The 20,189-nt window shown below is 34.7% G+C and overlaps 1 protein-coding gene and 1 long non-coding RNA gene across 5 annotated transcripts in view; both read right to left on the bottom strand.

Annotated features, from left to right (window-relative positions):
- nphp4 (nephronophthisis 4) overlaps positions 1–20,189 on the bottom strand; it is a 313,994-nt gene that overhangs the window by 52,250 nt on the left and 241,555 nt on the right. For all 4 annotated transcript variants that reach the window (XM_022670986.2, XM_022670983.2, XM_022670984.2 and 1 more), the window contains exons 16-18: positions 14,469–14,647; positions 11,846–12,006; positions 1,658–1,838 (exon numbers count right to left, since the gene is read on the bottom strand). In XM_022670986.2, the coding sequence (XP_022526707.2) occupies positions 1,658–1,838; positions 11,846–12,006; positions 14,469–14,647 (521 nt within the window). The remainder of the gene's footprint in view (positions 1–1,657; positions 1,839–11,845; positions 12,007–14,468; positions 14,648–20,189) is intronic.
- Positions 19,218–20,156, bottom strand: LOC125806145 (uncharacterized). The gene is made up of 2 exons (XR_007441442.1): positions 20,044–20,156; positions 19,218–19,431 (listed from the first exon to the last, which is right to left on the bottom strand). It is a non-coding gene; the product is annotated as an uncharacterized LOC125806145 (long non-coding RNA).

Here is a 20,189-nt window from a genome sequence, read left to right as displayed (position 1 = left end):
GGCATCATTATACTGGTTTCCAGACTCTTTTAAAATAGATTTTAAAGTACTGCTAATAGTTTTTTAAGGCAATAAATGAATTTGTATCATCATATATTACAGATTGCAGTCTCCTATAATCTCCTTATGTTCCCAGTCGTTCCTTAAGATCCAGCACTTCCAGTCTGCTTAAAATACCTAAAGTTTGTATTATTATACATCGATATATGTATCAATTTACATTTTTATTTTTTATTTTTGTCACAACCTTGTTATTTTAACTAATATTATTTTTTTTGCCCTTTTCACAGTTTTACAATTTGTATTATTAGATGTTATTTTCTATTATGTCTTATCTGGCTAATTTTACTTTACTTTTACCATGTTTTTTTTTCTTTTCCATTTTTTCTTTTTATTCTGATTACCTCTCTATTTTCACAGCACTTTGAGCTGCATTTTAATGTATAAAAGATGCTTTATAAATAAAGAGTTTATTATTATTATTATTAAGTAAATAAATTGTAAACACAGTCAAATATTTATAAGTATCATGACTACAGATCAGGGGTAGGCGATATGGACGTAAAATAATATCACAATATTTAATAGTATTTTCGTGATAACAATACTCTTGGCGATATGACAAAATACTGTATTAAAAAAAATATATATTTTAAGAATACACTCCTGCACCAAAATGAAAACTAAATTTTACTATTGCATACAATATGATATAGCACACTCCTAACTGAGATATTAAAAAATACAAGAATTTTATCAGATTTGTAACAGAAGTCAATAATCCAGAATGTCATGATACTAATAATAATAATAATAATACACTCCAAATATTTCCATATATCCAGGATAAAGTAAAATAAATGATATGGGACAGAAATATAATCTGTATTTATTAGATATATAACGGGAAATGAGAACAGTGTGAAAAAAGAAAAAAGTAGAACCCTGATGTTACAATTAGGGGTGGGTGATATGGCACCATATTTCAGATTATAATATAATTTACAATATTAAAAAATGTTGCTGATATTATTGCGTACAATATGATATGATCATATTTTAGTGATCTATAGTCGAGCAGTCAATAGTGCGAACAGTGTCAGTGTGTCTTTGCTATCATAACAACGGGAAAAGTACACATTGTGCAACTTGAAATGCACAAAAGACATGTACTAATTCTCTTAATTAATCATGAGTGTGGTTTAATTTGGGAGTAATGTGAAATACACCAATCAGAGTGTCTCTTGCTCATCATTCCCTTTAAGAGTCAGGTGAGCTCTGACTTTGGCGGATTGCTATATTAACAGTGCAGCTACCTGGATGTGTCCAACAAACGCTTCTCAGCAGAACACTTCTCACCTCCACCTTCCGTTTGAGGATGCCCCACAGATGCTCAATAAGGTTTAATTTTGAGGTGGAAGGATTGTAACATAATCTATATAAATAAAGCAAGCGCTTAGACAGTTGTGCCACCTAAGAGCCCAGTTCATTTTTACGTTGTTATATAACAGGATATATAGCCATTTCCCCAGCCATGAGGTGTTCCTGCTGTTATTTTTTTTTATAAAAGGTTAAAACATGAGGATAATAAATGCTAATAAAATATTTTTTTCTATATAAAAAAGTGAGAAATCAGCAGAAATGACGCGTTTCTTACCCACGTTGCCGAGTCTCACATGCAGCCGGCCTCTGACGGTGGTGTAGACGCTGATGGCGGGGACGGCGCTGTGTCGGCCCGCGTGCTCTCCGGACAGACCGGCGTCCTGCAGGTAATCTGTGGTGATGACCTCCAGCTCGTGACTCACCTGGACGGCAGGTCGACCCTGACGCAACATGTGCTGCACAAAAACACAACAGCAGGTCACCACTCTGCACCTGCCCACAATTACTACTCTCTGCATTAATAATTATAATGATAATAATACACTTTATTATTTTTATATAGCACCTTTTATACTTTAAAATGGAGCTCAAAGTTCTGTACATAAACAAATAGGAAAATAAAACAGCAACAAAATAAAAATAAAAAAAAGAAGCAAATAAAAAGACCTAAAACCAGAAAAATAAACATAAAATTTTACAAAAAGAAAAAAAAATGTTTTAACTACTTCTAAAAAGCAGAAACACAGAAGGCAAAACACATATTGATTGGTAATGTTTTCCAAATTTTTGGTTGACGCATGTGATTCATTTGGAATCAGCAGTACTTTGCACAAAGCACTTTGATAGGCAACCGTCTAGCATCCCATAACAATCTCCTAGCAACTATCTGGCATCCCATAGCGACTGCCTAGCAACACCACAGCAACGTCCTGGCAACTATCTGGCATCCTATAGCAACCACCTATCAACACTACGGCAACCTCCTGGCAACTATCTGGCATCCTATAGCAACCACCTAGCAACACTAGTAACCACATAGCAACCTCCCAGCATCCATCTGGCATCCCATAGTAACCACCTAGCAACACCACAAAAACCTCTTAACAACCATCTGGCATCCTATAGCGACTGCCTAGCAACACCACAGCAACCTCTTAGCAACCTACTGGCATCCTATAGCAACCTTCTAGCAAGAAAATCATACTTTCTACCAGATTAATAAATATATTCATTAGATTTTTTAAAATGTTAATTACACATACAAATGTATGTTATTTTATTATTTATTAAAGTTCACCACCTCACTTTATATCTTAAGTTGATCAAAATTCAAAAAGCCACACCAAAAAATTGTGCTTTATAGCACAGAAATGATGGTATACTATTCTAAGATATTCTAACCTATACTAACAAAAACCTCCTTTCTGTATTTTACATCCAATAGCAGAACTCACAGCCATGAAGAATCTCAGAATAGAACTGTACATACAAACATATACGATACAATATGATAAAAACCTCAGTAAAGTATAATCTAAAAATAAAAGCATACATTTTTCTCTTCAGAAACAACATGCTGTACATTGAAGTAATTTCTCGGAATTGTGTATCTGAGTAATCTCGGTTGAGCAGCTGCACTACTGCTGAAAAATAGTCGCTGTTCTTCTTTAATTACAGAGTTTCTACAATATAATCTGTTTGTTAAATATCATCCTTTAAGAAATCTAACTATTTCCATACAAATGACCCCAACTGATTGCAATTAAACCAGAAACAGAATTCTCTCTCAAAGCAGGTGCAGGTGTGATATTATGAATATACTGTATAAAATACGGTAGTTTTAAATATATAGATATTTATGGAAATATTTATTAATATTTTTCTACATAGTAAATGAATAGTGAAGTGATCTATCAGATTATGAAGGAACACATAAGGAATCATGTAGTAACTTAAAAACAGTGTTAAACAAACCAAAATACTCAGTTTCTGAGGCTGGTAACTCTGATGAACTTATCCTGATGAGTGCCAGTTTTATCATTATAATGTTTTTCATGGTTTTTGCAGTGACTGCAATTGAGGATACTTTTAAAGTTCTTGATTTTTTCATTTTTTACTTTTCTTTACTGAGTCTGCCTTTACTGAGCTTACAATGCAGCCAAAATGCCAATTTCTAAAAACATAAAAAGCAGTTTAAAATAAAGATTTAATTTATTAAAGCCAAAAAAAAATAAACATCCAAACCAACCTGGCCCTGTGTAAAAAAGTAACTACTTTCCTGGGAAGGTCCTGATGAGAGCCAGTTTCATCATTGTACTTGAGCACTTGAGGATACTTTCAAAGTTCTTGAAATTCTTGATTTTTTTCGGATTGACTGACCTTCATTTTTTCTTAAAGTAATTTTTTTCTTTACTTTTCTTGCTTCTCATAACCTGGATTCGAACATTACTCAAATATTCACTATTCACTGTATACCTGTAACTCTACCTCTTCACTACTTTACTTTAACTGATGCTCTCAAACACTTTATTAAGAGACAAGAAATTCAAGTAATTAACTCTTGATGAGTTCAGCACAGCTGTTAACTGAAAGCCTGAATTCCAGGAGACTCTACCTCATAAACCTGACTGAGAAAATCCAGCAGAGATGTTCAAAACTGATCAACTAAACAAGAGGAGCTACTTTAAAGAATCTAAAATATAAAACATATCTTAAAATAAAGTGTTAAATAAAGGACTATACTTTTATAAGGAATATATATATACTCATTTTTAAAGTCTAGAGTGAGTATCTATAGATAAAAAATGATATAAAACTCATAAGTATCTGAATAAGAGAATATTAATGCACTGACTGCAGCATTTATACATCCATTAGCTTCAATACGCCTGGGTTCAGTTCCACACCAGTGCTCTCCACTACTGATCCATATCTGTGTTTTCCTCACTTTAACACACCTAATCACCCAGATAATCAGCTAATGATCACACTGTGAGGCTGAATATACTGTAAATACTGTATATTCACAGAGAGAACACATATACCATCTAGACTAATGAGTATATGTGCTGATAATGGAGAGTCAATAGAGAAAACAACTGCAGCAAAAGCATTATCATTATAAGTTCATATTCATAAAGTTTTAAGAGTATAGAAATCAATATTCGGTGGAATAACCCTGATTGGTTTTTAATCTCAGTTTTTTTTCATGCATCTTGGCATCATGTTCTCCTCCACCAGTCTTACACACTGCTTTTGGATAACTTTATGCTGCTTTACTCCTGGTGCAAAAATTCAAGCAGTTCAGTTTGGTGGTTTGATGGCTTGTGATCATCCATCTTCCTCTTGATTATATTCCAGAGGTTTTCAATTTGATAAAATAAAAAACTCATCATTTTTAAGTGCTCTCATATTTGTGTTATTAAAGAATGTGCTGAAAACTCAAAGGAGAAATATGTATTTCTTCATTTTATGTAAATAATTCAGGAGTGCCAACACTTTTGGTCATGAATATACTCGTGCATCTCAAAAAATTACCATTTTAATTTTGTGAAGTGCTTAAATTGATTTATTAAACAGTAATAAAAGTGGATTTTCAGCATTGTTTTTATGAAAAAACTTTCTATGAAAAAATATTATTATATTATTAGCCTAATATATAAATGCATTTATTTTAACCCTTTATTTATTTTATTGTTGATGATTATGAAGCTTACAACCAATGAAAACCCAGAAAATAAGTGTGTCAGAAAATTAGAATATTATATAAGAGCAATTTGTACTTTTGGCAGTGTGGACAGGATGCCAAGTCCTGCTGGAAAATGAAATCTCCATAAAAGTAAGGTGTAAGATAGCAATGAACATCACAATCCCATAGAGCCCATAGTGTTTTTAATAAACGGGCTTTTCTGAGTATTTTTTTTTTCTGTGGTTTTGATTCTATAACAGGAAATCTGATCTGAACGCCAGTCTCGCCGCCCGTCTCTCACCGCTGCCCACTGCAGGACGCCGGTCAGTCAGACAGATATGAACTATGTCAGACAGGACAGGAGACAGGAACATGTCAATCACTGCTGAAGATGCTTCTGATGTGCAGGTTGAAGACATCTGTCCGAATTTGTCTGACTGAACTGCTTTAAATTGCTCAGTTCGCTGTGAGACGTTTCAGTACAGTACTGCCTTTTATTAGCATGTAGCTTTAAGCTATCTGTTAATATTAATGCTGCTGATCTCAGAGGTTGAATTATAAATAAAGTTCTAACTTGCAAATAAATGGAATTTAGGAAATGTTGTCTGTAGTTTATAAAATAAAACAACAACTCAAATATATACTCAAATATATAGCTATAAATAGCAAAATTTGAGAAACTGATTAAGAAGCTTAAGTGATCTCTTTATTTTTCCAGAGCTGTATAAAATACTGTATTGAGCAGATAATTAAGGGGTTAAAGAAATGACTTTTGTCATGGTAAAACATGATAGAAGGTACTTACCTTTGTTGAATAGCTCCCACAGCATTCAGAGATTCAGTAATTTTGTACTTATTAGAGGCAGGCTATGCGGGGTCTATGTATATATATGTCTATGTCATTATCAGTACAGTAATGGCGGCGCTCGGAGCTGAAGCTAGTAGTGTTATGGAATGTAAGCAGAGGTGTTTAATAAGCTTCTTCTGCACTTTTTAAGTTATTAATGCTTAGTTTTAAATGTCAGGGCTCTCCAGATTCTAGCAAGAAGGTTTGGAGCTACTTTGAGCTGGATAACAGTGGAAAAGCGATTTATTGTGGCAAAATATCCCCTGATACAGTCGTTGTACAGAGTGCTGAGCAAAAAGCACAAAATTACTGTATCTCAGAAAGCTGCAGGAGAGCAGAGGTGAGCAACTTAACAAAGATAAATACCTTTTATCATGTTTTACTACAACAAAAGTCCATTTTACACCAGAGTTCAGACCTTTAAGGCACTTTTACAGCTCAGTTGTGGATATATAAACTGAAGCCCAGATGTTTTAGCTAAATTTAGGGTCTATCCTGAACCACACATATGAACTCTGGCTTACATGCAGTCAGTCTACAGAGTGAAATGTTTAACCCTTTAAACCCTACGGATAAAGTTTCCATCCAAAATCTCACCTTGTGTTTCTCAGCTTAATTACTCAGAAATCCCTTTACACATCAACATAATCCATATATGGTTAGAAAGGGCGGAGCTTACTCTTTCTAAAAATAGTGATCACATCCCAGTGCGGTAAAGCTAAATCTACAAGAAACCCATTGAGAAAAAAACACCTAAAAAAGTGAAAAATCTCCTTCCCCAACCAATATTATTTACATTTAGTGCTTCAAACATATTTATATGATGTTTCAAACCAAATAATAATATCAGTAAATAAAGACTCAAAAGTGTGAAACTACCTGCTTTACTCAAACTAAAGCTAGGTATGGTGTGCGCACTACTTTATATCGTTTTTATTTTACCTACACATTTTTACTAAATAGTTATTTTTGCAATAAACTAAATTTTTATTTATTTAGACTAAAAAAAAGTTTATATTTTTGTATATATTGTAGTTTTCTTTGTGTGTCCTGATTAAAATACTGAAAGGTATAGGCTGCTCTGAGTGTCAGGTTTTTAGTATCTTCATGTATCCTAGAGGTGTGATTATTGATTATCAAGAAAAAAATAAATAATAACTCCGCCTGATGCTGTTTCTCCATGTATTTTATCAAAGTAATAATTAATAAACCATGTAATGAACTCAAATCATCAATATTATTGTGCTATTCTTGTAACTCATAAACACTCTAGTCTAACCATTTCTGAAAAGATGAGATCTTAGGTGTGAATATATTTAAAGTTTATACATTCAATAATAAGTAAAATTTTGAGCAAAACATGATCAGTTCCAGGAAAATAGAACAATTCTGCTTCCTTTTACATTTTAAATGATGATATTTTTGAGCAGCCGTATGTCTTCTGGAGTAAAAGAGATCAGGGCATGTGTCTGTCTGATATAATTACTGTGTTATAAGACCTGAAAGAGGAACTGAAAACAAAAACGGAGACAAAAAACACACTAAAACAGCCGAGAGTTCAAAGGGTTAAACAGCAGCTCTATTCTGAGCCGGGCTGTAGATATCTGTGCTGTGTTACGAGTCCCAGAATTCAGTGCTGTTATTCCTACAGCTGTAAGTGGGCCAGATGAGGGTGGAAGTGGGCCAGAACTGGGCCGTGACTCATTTGCTCTCGGGGAGTGCTTGTTGTGCGATTTTATGAGAAATGCCACCATAAAGAAACACTTCACAGATTTATAATTACTGACTGAAGCTACCATACTACCATCTGCTGCCCGACGCTGCCCTGCCCATCAGCCGAGAGCACCCACATCACGATACGGGCAGGAAAACAACAACAAATTAATAAAATAATCTGATGTGTCATCATTTCCTGTTCCAGATGTTTCTAATGCAATATACGGACAAAAGTATCGGAACACCCACATTCACATTACACATCTACAGGAGTCCTTCACTCTGAACGACATCAGATTCTGCATCCGTAGGCATCAACACAGAGTTGGTCTGGTTAAATATCTTTCACTTTTTTACAGTGGAGAAAATAAACATTTGATATGCTGCTAATTTTGCAAGTTTTCTCACCTACAAAAAGAACAGAGAAAAAAAAATCACACTGAATTATTATTTATTGCATGAACTGAGTGTTAAAACTTCAGAATTTAATTGAAAAGTTACTTTATTTCAGTAATTCAGTTGAAAATCTGAAACTCATATATTATATAGATGTATTAAACACAGAGTGATCTATTTTAAGGATTTATTTATTTTATTGTTAATGGTTATGAAGCTAACAGCCAATAATAAAAAAATAAAAAAAAAAACAGAAAAGAGCCTCAGAAAAGTTAGAATATTATATAATAAGACCAATTGGTACTTTTTGTCAGTGTGGGCAGTGTGCCAAGTCCTGCTGGAAAATGAAATCTGCATCTCCATAAAAGTTGTCAGTAGCAGAGGGAAGCGTGAAGTGCTGTAAGATTTTCCGGGAAAACAAAACTGCACTGACTTTAGACTTGATAATAAATATATTTCCTTTTCCAGCAGGACTTGGCAGACTGCCAAAAGTACCAGTTGTTTCTGACCGTTTCTGACTTTTTGTTTGTTTGTTAAGATTGAATAATATGCTCTATTGCTGTATACTGCTAAACAGTGCACACCGATTTGTGTAATTGGAATAATATCTGGAAATCTGTCAAGGAGTATCTGACAACCTGACAATCAGAGTATATTCTGCAGCAATAGGAATATAAAGTGCGTGCACACACACTTATCTTCTAATAAATCTTCTAACAAAGCTCAGTTTCCTCTGCTGAGAAGCGTTTGTTGGACACATGCAGGTAGCTGCACCGTTAAAATAGCAATCCACCAAAGAACCAAAGTCAGAGCTCACCTGACTCTTAAAGGGAGTTAAAGGCAAGTCTGATTTCTGACACTCTTTCACGTTTTCTAATTTCCCCCAAAATTAACCACATCCATGATTAATTAAGAGGATTAGTTCATCACTTTTGCTCATTTCGAGCTGAGAAAGGTGTACTTTTCCTGTTGTTATGATAGCAAAGACACACTGACACGCCCTAAATCAAACTGCACAGTGCGCGGTTGACGACTCTCCTATAGATCACTAAAATATTTTCCTAAATTAAATTAGACAGCCAACAATTTTTACTTTCAGTGATCGCTTGACACTGATTTTTCCCCCCAATCCTTTCTTAGAAGAAAAAAAAAATGACCCAATTGCATGATCCCTCCTCCACCAAAACTTTACAGCTGGCAAAAATCCAGTAAGGCATGTAACATTATATATAATTTATCATTTTGACCCCTTGTTGAGTTGATAATTTTTTTTCTGACTGTTCAAATGTATTTTTGTTTGTTTGTTTGTTGAGATTGATTATTGTGCTATTACATTGCTGTATACTGTAATAAATCTGAATAAAACGCGTCTCTCAGAATGATTCAAGAACTCAATTAAGCTGAGTTAGACCGGGGTCACGCTTCCTCCATCTGGCTGCTGATTAGAGATTAGAATTGTCAACAACAAACAAACAAACAAGCAGACAAACAAACGCAACACCACACACACACAGCCCATGTGCCCACGCCACGACCGGCTGACAAATGCCACGCTGTGCTGACAGGCGGGCGTTGGGTTTATCGGCGGGTGATCTGCTGCACTGTGACGGGGAAAGGTCATCAGTCGGCCGGTGGGCGACGCGGAGGTCTCCTCTCGCGCTTTGTTTCTGTATCTGCTATTTTTTAACCTTTATTCAACATCTGCTGTTTAACAGATGACTTACTGAAGAGAACAGTGGCGCCGGGCACGCCGCCAACCCCCGGCGAGTCCGGTCCGAGAGTCCGAGACGACTGCGCGAGAGCTACAACTGTTTAAAACCATTACCCACACGCTCTCAAATCCACAGCTCATCAATTCTGCAGCAGATCACTGTCCCGACTCACCTGCACCGAGATCAGACATAAAACATTCATAGCGGAGAGGGACTCGCCGTACAAACCTGCCCGGACCCTCTAACAGCTGCTGCAGTATGACGAGACCGAGACGAGCAACTCTCAGACTCCTGATCATCCTCAACGGTTTAACCCTTTGAACTCTAGGCTGTTTTAGTGTGTTTTTTTTGTCTCCGTTTTTGTTTTCAGCTCCTATTTCAGGTGTTATAACACAGTAATTATATCAGACAGACACATGCCCTGATCTCTTTTACTCCAGAAGAGATACGGCTGCTCAAAAATATCATCATTTAAAATGTAAAAGGAAGCAGAATTGTTCTATTTTCCTGGAACTGATCATGTTTTGCTCAAAATTTTACTTATTATTGAATGTATAAACTTTAAATATATTCACACCTAAGATCTCATCTTTTCAAAAATGGTCAGACTAGAGTGTTTAAGAGTTATAAGAAAGCATAAGAATATTGATGATTTGAGTTCATTACATGGCTTATTAATTATTACTTTGATAAAATACATGGAGAAACAGCATCAGGCGGAGTTTTTTTTTTTTTTTTGATAATCAATAATCACACCTCTAGGATACATGTAGATACTAAAAACCTGACCCTCAGAGCAGCCTATACCTTTCAGTATTTTCAGTATCAGGACACACAAAGAAAACTATATACTATAAAAATATAAACTTTTTTTAGTCTAAATAAATGTAAAAAAAATGTTTAGTGCAAAACACCTACTTAGTAAAAAGGTGCAAGTAAAATAAAAACTTTATAAAGTAGTGCGCACACCATACCTAGCTTTAGTTTGATGAAAGCAGGTAGTTTCACACTTTTTCTGTGAACACTTTTGAGTCTTTATTTACTGATATTATTTGGTTTGAAACATCATATAAATATGTTTGAAGCACTAAAGGTAAATAATATTGGTTGGGGAAGGAGATTTTTCACTTTTTTAGGTGTTTTTCTCAATGGGTTTCTTGTAGATTTAGCTTTACCTCACTGGGATGTGATCACTATTTTTAGAAAGAGTAAGCTCCGCCCTTTTTAACCATATATGGATTATGTTTATGGGTGAATGGATTCCTGAGTAATTAAGCTGAGAACACAAGGTGAGATTTTGGACTTAAAATCCGTCTGTAGGGTTTTAAGGGTTAAACCTGCCTGACTCGTCAATAAGCCTCGCTGTGTTTAGACTGCCAATCTGCATCTGATATTTTGCTTATTTACTGTAGATTATGTGCAGATTAAAGTTCTGATAGTCTGGACTACTGACTCAGCAACCCATATACTGTAGATACTGTACTACACTATACATTTGTGATGTTCAGACAGGCAAATCCAATCTGAACGGATTGCATGAAAAATAGGTGTTGTGCCAAATTGGCACCCCTGCCAAAAAGTGCACCCCTATGTGCATCCAAAAAACTTAGGTTTTGAAATAAAACAGACCTGATCTAAAAACAAAACCGATGTTCCTGAAACTGTACAAACTTCTCCGATTCATTTTAAATAGAAGCAAAGGTGTAAAAAGTATCTCTATTCATTACTCTGCAGGTAGAAGTATATTTTAGATAAAATAATTCTGTAGAAGTTGAAGAAGAATCAATTCAAGCTTTTTACTCTTTAAGTAAAAGTGTAAATATATTGATTTTTTTAAAGTAATCGTGCACTACCCACCCCCAAAACACATTTTTCTAAAAGCTATAATGACTATAATGTTAAAATATTAAAATGTTATGGTTGATAATATAATTTGGTATTTTGCACTAGGCTGATCACTAGTGTTTCAGCTGCATATATGCTGACTGTAAATGAATGTATTGTAGTAGAATGTAAATATATATTAATTAATATATGCTATGCTATGTTCTTGCTGGAGTGTGTGTGTGTGTGTGTGGGGGGGGGGGGGGTCCTCTTTAATACCTTCAGCTCCACAGCAGCAGAACCAATCAGCAGCAGCGAATCACTGTCCCACACGTCTATCTGCAGCGAATGAAGCGCCAGGTACCTCAGAAACCACGCCCTCTCCCCCGGCTTCAGAAACGATGGATCCGCTCGGTACTGAAGCTGCAGCCCAGGACAACCTGTGACACACACACACACTATTGTTATGTAGATAAAATAAAACTAAATAAGAATGAGATATAAATAAAATAGAATATAAATTAAATAGATAAGATAAATACTGTATACATAATTTAAAGAGGATAGTAGGGAAGTAGGGATGTATCAGCAACATGAAACATGAAACTTTAGCAGCATGGATGTATGTAAAAGATTAGCAGTAATATGAAAGCAGTTGTTATGATATATATATATATATATATATATATATATATATATATATATATATATATATATATATATATATATATATATATATATATATATGATTATTTATTTACTAAGGTAAAAAAATCAAACCAAACCAACCTTGGCCTTGATGAGAGCCAGTTTCATCACCATAATGTTTTTGATGGTCTTTTTTGCAGTGACTGCACTTGAGAATACCTTCAAATTTCATCTTTACTTAATTAAGTAGTTGTTGCATCTCAATCTCTACCTCTTCACTACTTTACTTTAACTGATGCTCTCAAACACTTTATTAAGAGACAAGAAATTCAAGTAATTAACTCTTGATGAGTTCAGCACAGCTGTTAACTGAAAGCCTGAATTCCAGGTGACTCTACCTCATAAAGATGGCTGAGTAAAGCTGTTTAAACAATGCAGGACATTTAAATCTTTATATTTAATCAGTGTTCGGTGGCTTGTGTGAATCATTAGGCTGTAGAGTGTCTCTGTGAACAGTAGTGTATAATAGTGAACAGTGCAGGCTGAGAGTGTAGAGGAGCACTGGGGGATAACACTGCTCTGCTGGTAGTGGAAATATCTATCTTTTATGGATCAGATCATGTCGGCTGAAAGAGCGTCTCAGACAGGGGGCTGCAAGTAAGAGCATGTTTAACGGCTGAGTAACCCCCTCACAACCCCGGCCCTCAATCTCCACCCACCCCCCCCCCCCATCCCTCCCTCTCCCCCCTCCATCCCTCCATCTCCATCACCCCATCCCACTTCCTCTGACTCTGTCCTGCTGCCTGCATCCGTCCTCCATCGCCCCTCACTGCTCGCACCATTACCTCACCCAGCGGGCAGAGATAACACCACGGAGAGAGAGAGAGAGAGAGAGAGAGAGAGAGAGAGAGAGAGAGACAGAGAGAATGAGAGAGAGAAAGAGAGAGAACTAGCCCTGGCACAATAACCAATTTTCTTAGCTGATATACTGAAGTATCAACTCAAGCTATTTACTCTTTAAGTAAAAGTGTAAAAGTACTGGATTCAAAACTACTTAAAGTATAAAAGTAAAATTAAAAAAAGCCATTAAGAACACAAGCTTAGGCCACGCCCACAGAGTCCTATAGTGCATTACACCCCCCTCCCCAAAACACATTTTACTAAAAACTTGTTCTTTGTGAAACACAGCAGGCCTGAGTTGTTTATGACGCTGCACATGATGAAACTCATCATGTGAAACTCTGCAGCAGCTAGTAAAAGAACATTTTTAGAAAAACGAGTCGAACAGGAAAAGCACCTGTGAATTGGTATTCATGGCCCCGCCCACCTCTGTGTCTCGTCAGATAGGAGGAGCTAACAGCGCTAGGAACAGCATGCAGTTAATTCCTGTGTAATTAGTGCGAATAACACATCAGTGTTTATATACTTTACCCAGTAATTCAGAACTAAGAAACAAATGGTTAGAATTAGTCTATGGAGGAAAAACACCACCAGCCAAGTACTATTGAGATAGATAGGTGTTTAAACAGTTGAGACCAGTTCTGTTTACACACATAAGGGAAGACATGTAATTGTAAAGTTGTAGAGTTGGATCTCAAAACTCCAACTCCCAGAATCCACGGTGGTGATTAGCACTAACCAGCTATATAAACCCCAGTCAAACCAGTCCTCTCTCTCTCACCTTTGTAGAGGGGTGACCAGTTAAAGAAAAATGGCAAAAAAAAAATGGAGAAAAAAAAACGAAAAAATTGAAAAAAAAAAGATTAAAAAGAATAGAAGAAAAGAAAAGCAGAGAAAAGAAAAACGGTAAGGGGAAAATCAGAAAAAGAGGAAAAAAGAAAAGAAAAAAGATAATACATTTGTTAATTGTTAATGTGTAACTACACAATCTAAAGTGAGACCTTTCTTATGTTATATATATATATATATATATATATATATATATATATATATATATATATATATATATATTATTATATTATATATGTTATAAACTGCATATGGCAGTGTGTAATGTATATATAACATTATTATTTAATAAAATAACAGCGATTATAAATAGGACAAATGACTGGAGACGGTTGCCAGCACCAGATGTTTAAAATATAACCCGTCCAATTCCATCCAGCACCGACATGACAAGATAATTCCTGACAGGATCTTCCCGCAGAGATACACAGATATATAAATATATATATATATATAAATATATAAACGCAGTGCCGGAGGGGACGTGTTTGGAAGGTAATCTCACCTGAGCTGAGGGTCCCGTCTCTGTTGATGAGCGAGAGGATGGCGGGGTAATCAGGCCGGGCTCCGGGTTCGGGCTGAAGGAGCCGCAGGTTCTGGCTGGTGACGGGAGGGAAGCGGTACAGCTGGAAGGTGAAATGGATGGAGCTCGGCCAATCAGAGTTCACACCTGCCTGAGGCACCCTGTGGACCGCAAGGGATGATGGGTAAGAAAAATTCCAGTCTTAAGCAAAGATTCATCCAGACATCCAGATCACCCAGACTATAAAGGACCACATAAGGAATCCTGTAGTAACTTAAAAATGTTAAACAAACCAGAGCTGGTCCTGATGAGTGCCAGTTCCACCATTATAACGTTTTTGATGGTCTTTTTTCTACTTGCTTCTCATAATCTGGATTAGAACATTACTCAAATATTCACTATTCACTGTATACCTGTAACTCTACCTCTTCACTACTTTACTTTAACTGATGCTCTCAAACACTTTATTAAGAGACAAGAAATTCAAGTAATTAACTCTTGATGAGTTCAGCACAGCTGTTAACTGAAAGCCTGAATTCCAGGAGACTCTACCTCATAAAACTGACTGAGAAAATCCAGCACAGATGTTCAAAACTGATTATCTAAACAAGAGGAGATACTTTGAAGAATCTAAAATATAAAACATATTCTGGTTTGTTTAACACTTTTGTTTACTTAATAATTCCATATGTTTTTAATATGTTTAGTATTAATCTAGAATATAGAACATTTTAAAATAATGAAAAAAAAACCCCACTGAATTTAAGGTGTGTCCACACCTTTGACTGGTACTGTGTATATAGCAAAAACATTACAATGATGGAACTGGCACTCATCATGACCGCTTCAGAAAAGGAAGAGTAAGAGTTTCCTCTGTTGTACAGGATAAGTTCACTAGAGTTACCAGCCTCAGAAACCACAAGATAACAAACAGCTCCCCAGATAAGAGCATTTTTGTTTGTTTAACACTTTAAAAAAAAAAAAAAAAAAAAAAGAGAAAAACGTGAAAGACAAGCCAGTTCTTTCTGTCACACCTTTGTAGAGGGTAACTGGCCGTGTAAATTGGGGAGAAAATGGGAAAAATTAGAAATAAAATAAAAAAAAAAAAAAAAGAAAAGATGAAAGAAAAAGAAAAGAGAAAGAAAAAAGTGAAAAGAAAAGGGAAAAAGAGGAAAAAAGAGGAAAGAAAAAGGGAAAAAAAGAAAAGAAAAGAGAAAAGGGACGAAACATAAAAATTAGAAAAGAAAAAAGAAAAGTGAAAAGGAAAGGAAAGGAAAGGAAAGGAAAAAAGAAGAAAAGAGAAAAAAGAAAAGAGGAAGGAACATGGAAAATGAAAACAGAAAAAAGTAACGGAAAACAAGAAAAACGATGATAGAAAACAAAAGAAAAATAAAAAAAGAGAAAAGAAAAGAGAAAAAAAGAGAAAAAAGGAAAAAGAGAAGAGAAAAAATGGAAAAAATGAAAAATGTGAAAAAAGATAAAAGAAAAGAAAAAAAAAGAACAAAGAGGAAAAGAGAAAAGAAAAGAAAAAAAAAGAAAAAAGAGAAAAGAAAAAAGTGTGTCCAAATTTTTGACTGCTACTGGATACATTACCAAACTGTATGTGTGTATATATATATATATATATATATATATATATATATATATACATATATATATATATGTATATATAGTAGAAAACTCTAGAAAGCTTGGAAATCTAAATGAAAAGCTAAAAGTTAAAAGTGTTTTGTTACCTGTGTGGAAATACGAGGTTTTGTTCTGCAGCACTGATACAGTTATATCTCTGATCTGTTCTCTCGTCCCGCTGAGGCTTCAGACTGATCCAGGATCAGTAAAATAACCAGAGAACATTCAGTCCTGTAATTACGGGTCTCTGATCTCTGTGTATTTTGTGTAATTTCAGTATCCATGTTAAAATATTCAGCGCTTTATTCAATAAACCTTCATTTATACGTATAAATATAGTAAATTTGCAAATATTGTGCTAAATAAAGTTTTAGTCTCTTTATTATGAGGTTAGAATCAAGATTAGGTTAGAAATAGTTTAGAGTTAGGATAAAATTAGGTCAGGATGAGTTAAAATATACATGCACATATTCTACCTCTCTTTACAAAAGCTACAATTTAGTTTTACAAGTTAGAATAGGGGAAAAAATGTTATAGTCTACGCAAAACATGCTCATTAAGTTCTTTCAAGATTCAGATTAAATTTCAGATTAGATTTCAGATTCAAGATTGGGTTAGAATTAGTGTAGAGTTAGGTTAGAATTAGGATGTAACAGGATCAGGGTGATTTAAAAGTTAAAATATACATATTCTTTTTACACAAGTTAGAATAAGAAAAAAAGGTCTATAGTCTGTACAAAACATGCTCATTAAGTTCTTTCAAGATTCAGATTAAATTTCATGAAGTTCAGATTAAATTAATAAAATTCAGATTAAATTTCAGATTAGATTTCAGATTCAAGATTAAATTTCAGATTATATTTAATACATTTCTTATTAAATTTCATAAAATTCAGACTAAATTTTATAAAAATTTATAATTAAATTTTAGATTAGATTTCAGATTCAAGATTAGGTTAGAATTAGTTCAGAGTTAGAATAGAATTAGGACATAATAAGGTCAGGGTGAGTTATAAGTTAAAATATACATATTTTTTTTAGAATAAGAAAAAAGGTCTATAGTCTGTACAAAACACACTGATAAAGTTTTTTACACAAAATCTTTTTTATATAAAGATAAAGATCTCAGAAAAATGGGATTAGGATTATGTCTACTGTTCCTATTATTTTGATTAAGAAATCATTATTATTTATATAATGTTTTTTAACAAATGAAAGGAACAATGCACAATACTAATGACCAATGGTTTTAAAACCAGAATGGGCCCTTTTCACATTTCCGGGTTTGGAATGCGGAAGTAAAAAATAGCAGGGTAAACAACGCGTGTAGAACGTATAGACGAAATGGAGCAGCATAGGAAATGCTACTGCAGCGAGCCTTTCTGCTCAAACAGCAAACGCAAACAACCAAACCTGAGTTTCCACGACTTTCCAAATGTCACACGTTTACGCGGTAAATAGATAAGAGCAATTAGGAGAGAGGAAAATGCCACATTTACGGTTCTGCGCGGCAGTACATATGCGTGTAGCCAGCACTTCAGGCCGGATGAGCTATATGTCAAAGCGGGAGGGAACAGAGCCAGGAATCAGTTTCAACACGATTCGCCTGGAATAATTTTGGGAGTCGATATGAAAACCGCCTGACACCCTACGAGAAGGCAAGTACTCGTCTCGGTTTGAACACTGAAGCTGCCATGGGACAGAGAGACGAGGAGGACCTGAAGCTATGCTAACCGAGCCAAGCACGATTACTGCCGTCCACCGTCTCCTGGTGAGTAATTTTACAACTCTTATATCCATTTACACAATAAATACACAAGCCAGCTACCTAAATGTCCATTTGAATAATTAATAATTACCTGAGTAATAGTCTCAAGACAGGATACCTACCAAAATAACATTGGAGATACAATATATACTGAATAACCGTATAAACTTACAATTCATAACTGAATAAAGTCTTAATATGATATAATTATTTGGATAAAGTCTTAATATGCAATATTTACTTGAATAAAGTTTAAACTTACAATTAATACCTGAATAAAGTCTAAATATGCTATACTTATTTAAATAAAGTCTTAATATGCAATACTTACCTGAATAAAGTCTACACCTACAATTCGTACCTGAATAAAGTTTAAAATTGAAATACTTATTTGAAGTCTAACTTGCCTAAATAAAGGCTAAATATTCAATATTTACCTAAATAAAGGGTCAATTTGGCATGTTTACCTGAATTACTGACTTGTGTCCGAGATATCATTTGTTGTTTAAAAACTTTCCAAGCACAAGTATGGTTTATGTATTATACCAAAGAATACCAGTATTTGTTAGCTAAACATAGCACAGTAAAATATACCAGTTTACCTAATTAATAATTGGTGTACAATATAGGTCAATTCAGAGTTTGACTTAAATTTTGTCAGAATATCTGTCAATATAAAACTAAGCTAATGTCTTTTTTCCCCCCTTTTGTCGCAGGCAAAGTGGACGCTGCAGCTGCACGAATAAGGGAGCTGGAGCAAAAAGTGATTGAGCTGGAGAATTAAATAAAACAGCTTGCAGACCAACCTAGGCTTAACCATTTCTGCTCAACTAAAGAAGAGTTCCACTTTTTCCACACAATTTCCCTTGACTCAGTACAAAATTCTGTCTAAATATTTTAGCTTTAACTTACCATGTGAGCTTCATTTGTTTTTTGTATTTTTAGATTTTTTTTTATTTGAGTGTTTTATAAATATAATTAATGAAATACATTTTAATCCTCTTGTCCCAGGTGCTTTGTATTTGTTTTATCTGTAGACAGTCATAGATGATTTGGTTACGACTGTATTCACTAGGCATACCATTGCAGGAAATACAATATTCTAAATATACAGTTTAAACAATATAGCTAGTTGTCAGAAATTATGCATTTTTTGAAGCACAACCAAAATGTTATGTTTACCCAAAATATCCTGATTTTTAAAGTTAATTAAAATGTAAAATAGTTCCATGACACCCAATACAAATAGATTGATTCAGTAAACAAAATGTCAATGAACTGAAATGTTTTCTTGCTTGTTGCTGGCTCTGCGCTACATAAAAAGACAATTCAAGCAAAGAATACAAGTTTATTTAGAAAATTCCATATTTCCACAAAAAACAAACTATAACAGAACATGCTGCTGGGAGAGGGACTGTTTTAAAGCCCATGGTGCTTTAATGGGCAATCTGATAAAGCAGAGCAATAGTATGATTGGAAAAGGCCTTCCCGGCAACACTTGCACGATGTCTTTATTACCTCCACAGGATCTGGGTGGTATGAAGTCACCTGTAATGCAAAGCACAGACATACTGTCAGCTCTGAGAAACATTTTTTAAACGGTACAAAAAGCACCAAATGTTCATATCTATATTTAAGCCATTCACAATTACTACTACATCTTTAACCTCTTGGCTAACCCTAAACAATCTACCTGAATAAGTTAACCTCCTAAAAACCAAGCAAAATTTTAATATGATGGACAAATTAACACTTGACCTTCACATTCTACAAGTGGTTGGTATATCAACACATAGAATCATCTTAGGCTTACCTGAACTGTTTCACCTATGTACAAGATAACTAGGGTTAAATGTGGTTTAATATTTTTTTTCTCCCTGTCGATTAACTTTCCTAAACCACCTGCACTGTGTTTGAAACTGTATATACAAGGGTAAAACAGTTCTGTCTTCTATCCAACTCAAAGCCTTAAATAAGCACATCAGATCCTGGGCAGTAGCTACAGTAATTGTTAAAACAGAAAAGAAAACATTAACTAAACAGCTACTTAGCATTACTTGACGTACTGTTGTCTATCTAAGTTAGCAAGCTCGCTAGTTAGCGGTAGCTAACCTAACTGAATTGGAAGCCTCGCTAACTTGTATAAAAACAACTACTTACCCTCAAAATTAAAGATGTATTCCTCGACAAAAAGCTTGTAATCCTTTTCAACCTTCGATATTTTCGCTACTGATACCTCATCTATAATCAGTGAGATGTCGGAGAAAGAAATCAATAGACGTTTGTGCAGAGACAGCAGTGAACTC

This window comes from Astyanax mexicanus, chromosome 12 (assembly GCF_023375975.1).
Source record: "Astyanax mexicanus isolate ESR-SI-001 chromosome 12, AstMex3_surface, whole genome shotgun sequence".
Lineage (NCBI taxonomy): Eukaryota > Metazoa > Chordata > Actinopteri > Characiformes > Acestrorhamphidae > Astyanax > Astyanax mexicanus.
This window is presented reverse-complemented; position numbering and strand designations above follow the sequence as displayed.